Source organism: Bacillus rossius, chromosome 11 (genome assembly GCF_032445375.1).
Source record: "Bacillus rossius redtenbacheri isolate Brsri chromosome 11, Brsri_v3, whole genome shotgun sequence".
In the NCBI taxonomy this organism is placed as follows: domain Eukaryota; kingdom Metazoa; phylum Arthropoda; class Insecta; order Phasmatodea; family Bacillidae; genus Bacillus; species Bacillus rossius.
Genome location: NC_086338.1, coordinates 4,123,597 through 4,133,839, shown reverse-complemented (window position 1 = coordinate 4,133,839; position 10,243 = coordinate 4,123,597). Strand labels below are relative to the sequence as shown.

The window sequence follows — 10,243 nt, the reverse complement described above, 5'->3', positions numbered from 1 at the left end:
TTTTTCTGGCGCACGAACTGTGGGGCCGATAGTGTGCATATTTGTATTGTGTTTTGTGTGGTAAATTAAAACAGTAAATATGGAAACTAGGGGAAGGAGTAGACGTGTCAGTCAGGACAGCTCCAGGGATAGCAGTGTGGAGTCTACTCACTCTGTAGATGTATCTGTTCCCACATCACCTAGCCAAGTACATAACACAGATTTTGTTACCCCAGTAACACATGCTGGAGCGGCTAGAGTAGATGTGACACCACCCCAAGCTACCACCACACCACACATACACTTACCTTTATTGCCAGCTGCAATTAGTAATGAAACAAGTGCTAGCTTGCTCATCATGCTGCAAAGCATGTGGCAGGAGGTGAAAGCTAACCACCAACAACAGCAAGCTAGTTTTCAGGAACAAAGTGCCAGGAGTGCTAAGTTAGAGGAGAGTCTCCAGGGCACTAGTGCTAAGTTAGAGGAGAGTCTCCAGGGCACTAGTGCTAAGTTAGAGGAGAGTCTCCAGGGCACTAGTGATAGGTTGGAGGAGAATCTTCGACAGCAATTAGACAAACAACAACAAGAACAGAATGCTAGGCTGGAGGAAGGTCTCAGGGACACTAAGGAGTCTATTAATAACACTCTTCAAAAGGAAATGAGTGAAGTTAAGAGTAGTGTGTCTGCTATTTCTGTACGGTTGGCAGAACACGAGAACTACACGGAGACACAGTTGCAGCTAATACAACAACAATGTAGCAGTACAACAACTAGGTTAGCAGCAGAGTTAACTACCCAGACTAGCCAGCTGAATGACAGGTTAAATCAATTAGCTGAGCAAGCTGCTCAGAACAGCTGTAGTCTGGAAAATATACAATCTACATGCCAGACCATGATTGAAAATGTAGTAATCAATCATACCACAGACATGAGGGAGCAGGTGGACACATTAGTAAAAAGGCAGACAGAGTTTTCGATGGACATAGAGCAGCAGGTAGGCAAGCTACAAGAGAAGGTATTGCAGTTGAGGGTAGACAATCTTACTCGAACCTCCAGTCACCATGTAGCATTGGCCCCAGCCCTGAACACCAATGCCAATGAAATCCTCAGTAGCTGTGATTCACCGCAGGTTGAGCAACCTGAGCTCCCAATCACACACTCCAACCCAGCTAACACACACACCACATTGGACCCAGTTGCAGTGATGCACCACCCGGCACGCCAATGGTCAGAGGCGATGCCTAGGTTCTCTGCTCATGAAGGAGAGAATCCAATGAGATTCCTTCGACGTTTCGAGGAATACGCTGACATGTTCAGGCTAAGTGATACTGAACGCCTGAAATGCATGGCAACTGCACTGAGAGACCATGCGTATTACTGGTGGGAGGTATTACAAAGTACCATCACTTCCTACCAAGAATTCAAAAGCCATTTCAAACAGCAGTTTTGGAATGTGAAAATACAGGGAACACTGAGGGCACGTCTGCATACCGAGCGGTATGATAGCAAGAAGAACAGAACTCTGGAGACACACTTGTCTCAAATGTTCGAGAGGACGCGCTACCTCGAACCAGAGATGGGTGATATTGAGTTCATGGCGATGGTGACCTCCCAGCTACCCATCAAGTACCAAGTACATTTGACAGGGCGTAGCTTCAACAATATCACAGAGTTCCGCGAACAGGTCCTCGCTTTCGACCGGCTGGAGCGGCTGTCCAGGAACAACAATAGTGAGGTGGAGAAAGACCTCAAGCCTACACATCAGAAGGCAGCACCACTCTACACACCCTGGCAGCGTGGTAACGACGGCGGCAAGGCCAACGTCCACTGCACGTCATGGCAGCCTGCGAAACAGTACCGGACAGGGAAGTGGAAGACCAGGAGGAAATTCCAACCTCAACATCAAGGAAACCGCCAGCCGAAGAAACCCTACACCCACAACCAAAACCAGTGGTGGGGAAAGCATTACCGTCCTGAAGATCCAAATGGAAGGCCACCCAGGTGGGAGTACAGGAGTTACTCTAACCGTCAGCCGCCCAACAATATGCAACAGCATATGTTGCATCCCCCTGTAGCAGACACCGCTCCTGTGAATCAATCACCAGCGAGTTTCTCTACACTCAACCATCCTCCAACCACATCGTATCCCATGCAGCGAGGATATTTTGCTCGGCAGCAGCCGATTCCGCCCAACTGCACAGTCACGCAGCCTCAGCAGACTGCGAATTGCAGCTACTCTCAAGCTGTAATTGAGGAGCATCAAAATAATTATGCTCAGTAAGGTTGGATGTATTACCACCAACCTTATACCCGGAAGTAACACACCTGGACATGACATGGAGGGGCTAATAACAGAAAGAGTGAATAGAAGAAGAAATTGAAGAACTGGTACGAGATAAATTAACAAGAGAAGCCGACCTTAGGAAGAAAAGGAAGCCAGCATCCAGGATCAGTAAATTCACTGTAGGAGACTTAGTTCTACGCCGTACAGCACCAACTAGTAACAAGTGGGCTCATCTAGCGAAGAAACTATTTTTATTGTACTCAGGTCCCTACAAAGTAGTAGCTGTGGAGAAATGTAACTGCTACACTCTACAGGACCCTGATACAGGAAAAATTGTAGGGAATTACAATTTGAGTCAGCTTAGGCCTTACAAAACACCTGTGGTGAATTAGAACACCAAATATGTACCATTATTACTTGTGTTATGCTAAAAAAAACCATTGTGTTGTTTATGTTGCTAAGGAAATTTAAATATATATATATCCTCATGAGTTGATAGAGGTAATCCAGGTGTATAGGTACCTCATTGCTTCGATATGGTAATTTATATTCGAAGAATTAGGGTGTTTGTCAGTTGATGATTTTATTCCAACTGATATTTGTGCTTGGAGCATATGTGTTGCCTGAGCGTTGGTTTGGTACATTGTCCTAGAGGGACATACCAAATATTATGTACTGTGTGTACAGTTACTGTGTTGAGACACAGTTATTATCACCCTATTAGTCGAGTTCGACCGTATTAGCAATGGATATACACGTGAGGTTTAAATAAAATTTGGCATAAGATGTGTACAAACATTATGTGACATATTACAATGTATAACAAATGCAACACACAACTAAATACTACATATAATTAATGGCCTAAAGATTAGTTGACTAATATCCTACTAAATGAACACACTTGTTGGTATGAGTACTTACAGTTTGATCCAGGCTACTGCCTTGCCCCTACCTATGCTTCTTCATCGTCTAGTAGTTAATAATGCACTTTGATTGGGTTCCCACAGGACACCCGAAACGATAAGTGGATATCAACTTCATCCACACTCTTATGAATAGGATGTAAAAACACTTCACTTTATATTGAGAAAAGAAGAAATGAAAGATAAAGAATTTTAAAGATTGTCTTTAATGAACAGCTTTAAAAACATAAACACTATACACTAGCACTCAATCAATAATATTTATCTTGAGGTTATTGTCATTGTTTCATAGCTGAGAAGCAAATAATGTCTCTTCTTGTAAATAAGTGTAGCTATTGTATACCATGTGATGAAGGAAAATATTCACATATGATATGTGAGAAGCATATTAAATATGCTAATATGTTATTGAAAGCCCAATATTATTGACAAATCTCAATTAAGAAATTGAATGTAATTATTTACTAGGTGAAGATATTATGTTGATAACATCCATAAAATATATTTTATTTATTCATCACCTACAATAAAGGTAAACAATAACCTGTTGTTGTTATTGAAAAACACTATGCAATGTTATTGTTGCAAATACTGTTTATTTATGCATTACCTTATTATTTAACAGAGTTATTATGTGTTCAATTAATGTTTATATTTATTATTAAGTTGTTATGAATTATTAATTTTATGAGTTTGAGGAATCTCGAGTCATTTAATTTATGTTAGAGTAGGGGAGCAAGAGAAGAAGAGGGGTTAGTGATAGCATGAGGCACGATCACAGGACGCTGTATATTCATATCGCGCAAGTGATAAGAACTGTTATAGGACGTGTGATTAACGTGTGTGTGTCTTCTGATTGCCGACGAATTGAACGAGTTTTGTTGCGGTCCCCTTCGACACCGTCTGCAGCAGTAGATGCAGCTGCAGCAGCAGCAGCAGCAGCAGCAGCAGCAGTAGTCCAAGGCACATGTAGAGTCATGTGTTGGACATTTGACTCAGCAGCTCGTACCAGTTGGTACGACCCCAGCGAACACGCCGCAGACCCGGTGGGTCCGCATCAGCACGACACCACGGCATCCATCGTGATGTCATTGGTGACATCAGGTGATGCGATCATCGATGAACAGCACACTGGTCCAGCAGTCTTCACGACGTCGATCGCCTACAACAGGGTATTGTTGGCTGAACCGCCATCCCAGCACTGTGGTTTACACCGCAGTCGACCTCTCTGCTCAGCTGTCACTTACCATGTATGGAGATTGGTGAGCCTTCTTCTACATCCTTGCTTCGCCTAATCAGGTAACTGATACTCCACAACATTTAGACAGATCATGTTTACAAACAACAGTGCGACTGTCCAGCCTACGAAGAGTAGTGTCGTTTGGCAAGAGAATAACGTTTTTCAACTTTCATCGCAATGTTGCCAACTTGTGAAGTAACCAGTTCCAGTTATTTGTTTTAACGATCTAAATTGAATTTAACTTTTTGGACAGTGAAATATAAATTTATATCGGGAGCGGCACTGTAATACTACGGTATTATCAGACTAACTGAAACTGTTTATTATTGTTTTACGTTCGAGGTTAATACCGCTTCCCGATACTTTCGGCAGTGTTTTGTTTTGTTCCACGCATGGCGGCGCGCGCATCTCGTGCTGTGTCGTCATGACAACTGCTAAAATAAATAATCGCGCGGCGTTCGGAACAGCTTTAACGAGCCTATGCTTGATTGATATTGACATTTCATTGGCTTCATTAAAAAGGACGCTAACGTGTCGCGGCCGTGATTGGCCCTTTTCAATTAACAATTTAATTTCGGCAAGAGAGAAGAAAAAGAGTGGAAAATGACGCCATTTAGTGCGTGTGGTAGTGTATTCCCTCTGGGAATATTTTGTTCATGGCGATGCTAATTTCGGCGTTATTGGTCTGGAAATTACGTCAAAATACTGGGCAATATTAATTGACGCCCTGTAATTGAATGCAGAATAATCGCATTCAATTCACGTGAGTGACGAAGTATTTTACGAACGACATTAAGCATCTATAGTTAAGGTATGGTCTGCATCATCGCTATATAATAAAATTGACGTAAATTTTACCGTCAACATACGCGAACTATAATTATATAAACTTTGGATTATCATAAAATTAGTAGAACATTGACTTTCGGCGATTAACGGCAAATTTACTCACATTAGCACAAACTATATGTACACAAGTCCAGAAGTCTTTTGGTTAGGCGTTTCATGCTCGAGCAAGCCGGAGCAAAACCCCAAAACTTTTACTCAGTGAGCAATTTCAGGAACTTTATTTATTTTGTATTTTATTCAAGAGTCAGGTTATCTACGACATCCCATAGACTTTATTTAATATTTGTTTGTTTGGTTATTATTTCCATGACTCGAGGTTTCTCATTATGATTAAAACAATAAAATAAGTTTTTTTTGTGTTATTTTGTTTTTAATTATTGATGACCTCTGGCGCCCTTGTATTAAGTCCTGGAATAACGTTCTGAGTAATTAAAAATGGAAAATCTTAGTTTCATCACGTACACGTTTGTGTACACCATCTTGGTTCTCAAGTTGGCTGGTAGATGTCGCTAGTATCGCGCGCCAAATTCAAAAATTAGTTACCAGAGGCGCCGCCATCTTGGTTCTCAAGTTGGCTGGTAGATGTCGCTAGTATCGCGCGCCAAATTCAAAAATTAGTTGCCAGAGGCACCGCCATCTTGGTTCTCAAGTTGGCTGGTAGATGTCGCTAGTATCGCGCGCCAAATTCAAAATTAGTTGCCAGTTGACTAGCGTATTATTCCATACGGTGCATGTATATAAGCGAGTCCTAGACAGCAGGATGCTCAGTTTGTTACTGACGTCGGCGGTGTAAGGATCGCCTAGTTTGTTTCTTCTGGTGCATGAGTCGTGTCAATTAGCTGTTCTTGAGATTTCGATGGCATCACAGAAATGGAAACAATACAACAAAAATTGAGACTATACAACAAAATGAAAACTATACAACAAAAAAAACTGAAACTATACAACAAATTGAAACAGCAACATCCAAACTATTCGCAGAAAAATATTTACATGTCATCACCGACATACCCGTGGGGGACCGTGCGGATACCGTCTTCACATATTCGACGCTTATCGTCCTCCCATGTTATGGCTAGCTTATTGCTGTATTCACTATACAGCACATGCTCTCTCGACCATATGGCTCTAACACCTACCCTCCTTGTGTGGTGGTCTTGCAGGGCATCCAGGTAATCACCGAATGTGATGTGGTTTTTGACCACACAACGCTGGATGCCCTTAGCCTTCTTCTCGACCTTCCCACCGCACATGTATGCATAGAGTTTGGCCCGCAGACTGACAAACTCGCTCATTACTTCTCCCCCACATTCATCTTTGAATTTGCCAACAACTTTCTTGTTGATGGGGGAGAAGCATGGGTGGTAAGGAGGGTAGCAACTGGTGTCGAATTCAGACATGAACTTAGGGTCGGCTCTTAGATCATGGTAGAAGTCCTGTGTCTGAATCTCATACACAAAGCTGTCTGTATCCATATATGCCAGATGAATATTTTCCTGATATTTTGGTTTCATATTATTATAGTGGAAGTCGTACATGAGTGTTTTTGATAGATCAAGTACTGCGAGTCCGGCATAGATCGGCTTGTCGAAAACGATGGTCTCATGGTTCAGGTGGACAAGACTCAAGTTTGGCTCATACATCGTGCGGTCCTTGAAGGACGGACGGCACACCAACTTCTTAAATCTCTTCTCAGAGCACACCAACTCCATTTTGAGCCTACGCCTCTTGTTTTCCATCAGTTTACCAAATGTAGAGTTCACAGCGAGCTTGAAGAACTCCTTCTCGAACTCGTTGGATGCTGCTTTGCGCTTGTTGGTGTTCAGCCGAATATAAGGCTCCAACCATGCCGACTGCTCAAACTGAAGAACTTTATGTATACTTATGATTTTTAGACCATGCGATACTGTTTGCTGTAGGTTTTTGTAGTGAACGATGTAGTGCTCTTTATTTTCCAGCGTTGTCATCAGCTTTGATTGCTTTGAGCCGGGCGGACACTGATTTACGGGAAGAAATGGCAGGTCTTTGTGACTTTCGTGGAGTTCGAGAGGGTACTCCACATCACACTCGATAATGTAGCCTGTGGGTGAATTTTCCGGAATAGACATGAAATCAATTGATGTGTCTGCCCATTGGAAATGACGAATGGGGAGCGGCAGAGACATCGCCCACCCGTACAAGTTGTTTGCATCAATGTACTCCAGGAATGTGGATGGCTTGGAAGCATCATGTGTTTCTGGTACGTAGGCATTATTGGCTACGCAATGACGTTTAATGCTTTGCGCTACACCACCGCGAATACCAGCCTCCACAAACATATACATGTCATAATCTGTGAGTAGCTCTAGCTGTACACCTGTGGTTCGAAGCATCGCGTCGAAAGCGAACCCAGGACAAGAAATGTAGTGAGACGGATCTAAACTATATGTTTCCAAGCAAAGACTGCGGAAATTCTCGAATACGTCCGCCAAAATCAGAACATCCGTCTTTAGGTACAAGTCAGCATACTCCCCTAAGGTAGCACACTGAAACTTGTCCCAGACATTTTGTGCGTGAGCGTAATCTGCCTCAGAAATACCAGAATCAGTCAGAATATTAAAGAACTCATCGATGGATGGAAGACTAGTATGGTCTAGTCGAGCAAAAGAATCAACGAAGTCGTAGGGGAAGACTCCCTTGCGGGTAACCAACTCCAACTCATCAGGAGCGAAAAACTCAGCAGTACTTATAAACTTGTCTGCAGGCAAGAACTCGGCGAGCGAAGCGAGACCCCGACTCATAAAACGGAACGTATCGACAAACTGAATGCTGAACTTATCATGTAACTTCTTGGAAAAAGTTATCAGCTTCTCCTCTGAATTCGGAATTATGAAAATATCTTTAGTATCATACCCCAACTTCCTGATAATGAAGTTCTGATCGTATGCCAGGTTGTGGAAGAACACAATCATCTTTTTTGGTCTGCGCCTGAGAAGGTTGCAGTCATTACATGCAGGCCCAATAAATTCACCGGTGAAGTGATTGTGGTCACGAACTTTCTTTACAGCCCCTCCAAACTTTCCCCCACAGTAGCAACAACACCTTGCTTGCAGAAAAGCAGTGTTTTGTACATGTGTGAGCGGAGTCATAGTAACATATGTAGAAAATATTTTCTGTACATCATGTCCAATCTCCACAATGCGGGATATGAATTTATCTTCTGCGTCACACCCCCTGTATACTTCAGGCTGTGAAGGAAGTGAAGAAGTTAGGTGTGCAGGAATGACTGTATTATCTGCTTTCACGTAAATGCAGTAGCTGTATGCCTTATGCTTTTGGTACTGCAGCGTACATGACTCATCAGGATTCGGGTGACACGTATGGATTTTCTCCAGAATAGCTTCAAAGTCGCAGTATACCACGATGGGCATCTTGTCACTGTGATGGAAGTTTTTGAACTTCAGAACAGGAGGCAAGCCATTTTGATCGAGCGATGGCATTTCCATCCTAACAGCAGCATGCTGTTTGCAGAACTCACTGTGTTTTGCCAAACACTGAAGACCAGTGAGCCCACTAACCCTTTCCCGATCATCATAATGCTTGAAGCATCTTTTGCAAACATGAATAGCATCATGATGTGAAGTGATTTGGGACCGAACCAGGGCAGAAAAATTAGTGATGTAGGTGAAATGGGACGAATTGTCATGGACCAAGAGCAGCAGATCGAAATGATGTTCTTTCTCTTCAGGAGCGACTCGTGCAGGAACAACATTCAGGTTCTCGTCGATACTGTAAATGTTGATGGAGACTCCGGGGTTCTGTTTTTCAAACAGCGGTATTTGCTTGATTGGAGTAGGGAAGTCAATGTTGCTGAAGTTGAACTTCCCCTCCAGGTCACGGTAGCGCTGGTTAACACGTTCTGGATCCCGTCCTTCCACATACTTCACAAGGATCGCCCACTTAAAGCACATGTGATCTTCGAGGTTTTGTGGATTTATGATTGCATGTTTCGCCTCGATGGAAGTAGGTAATTCTATGTAGGAACTGGCACGGAGTGGATCAAGCTTATTTATGCGAAGCTTAGGCGCTTGACTGCTGACAAAGTCCATCCGGATCCCTTTCCCATGTAGTCTTCCTCCTCCTTGCAGATCTTAGAGATGGATTCAGTAACTGCTTCCTCCACCTCATGAACTGCGTAGAGGGGAACATTCATGGTTTTGAAGGCCCTCTTGTCTTCACAGGCATCTACTGATTTTTCGTAGTCGCACTCAAGAACGACATTAAACTTCAGCGGTCCATTCTCTTCAATCTCCTCCTCAAGTTGGCTTATTATTTTTGCCTTGATGGAGTCCAGGTACGTACAAATGTCCTTGGCAGAACTTGACGTATTTACAGCAACGTAAGTCTTCAAGTTGCCCTTGAATCCCACTTCGGCGGTGATGAAGCCATGGGTATTGGCCAAACCCGCGCCGGTCACCACCTTTGTTCGGCTGGTCGATGGTTTAGGCAGTACTGCTGGCTTAACTGCTGCCATCCTCTGCTTCTTTGTTGGAGGCGGAGCAGCCCCCTTGCACACCTTAATGTGGTTGCGAAGAGTGTCAGCCCTGACGAACTCTTTAGCACAGTTCGTGCAGGAATGTGCTATGCGGTTAGGGTTAAGACCGCAAGCCGACTTCTCATGTAGTCTGGCGACATCAGCACGGGCGAAGGCCTTATGGCAGAAGCTACACCGGGTGCCTGATGTCGTGGCGACAGCACCAGTACATGTTGAAAGGTGCTGCTGCATCTTGTCGCTGCGTGCGACCATCTTCCCACACAGGTGGCACTGCTGGAAGTTACGAAGCTGATTCTCAGCACACTGACGCTCGTGCCGGTAGCGGTTGTTGCCTGCCGTGAAGGTAGCAGGACAGAAACGGCATTTCTGCATGGTTGATGCCATCACAGCTATCTGTAGTCCGGTCTCGACGTACGGAACACGCGAAGGAA

General features: G+C 43.7%; 1 protein-coding gene across 1 annotated transcript; it reads left to right on the top strand.

Annotated features, from left to right (window-relative positions):
* Positions 1-317: 317 nt before the first annotated feature.
* LOC134536581 (uncharacterized) lies at positions 318-1,858 on the top strand (the record flags this gene model as incomplete). Its single annotated transcript, XM_063376337.1, has 1 exon — positions 318-1,858. A coding segment is annotated over exon 1 (1,521 nt), but the record flags the coding sequence as incomplete, so codon positions are not given.
* Between the last annotated feature and the right edge of the window lie 8,385 nt (positions 1,859-10,243).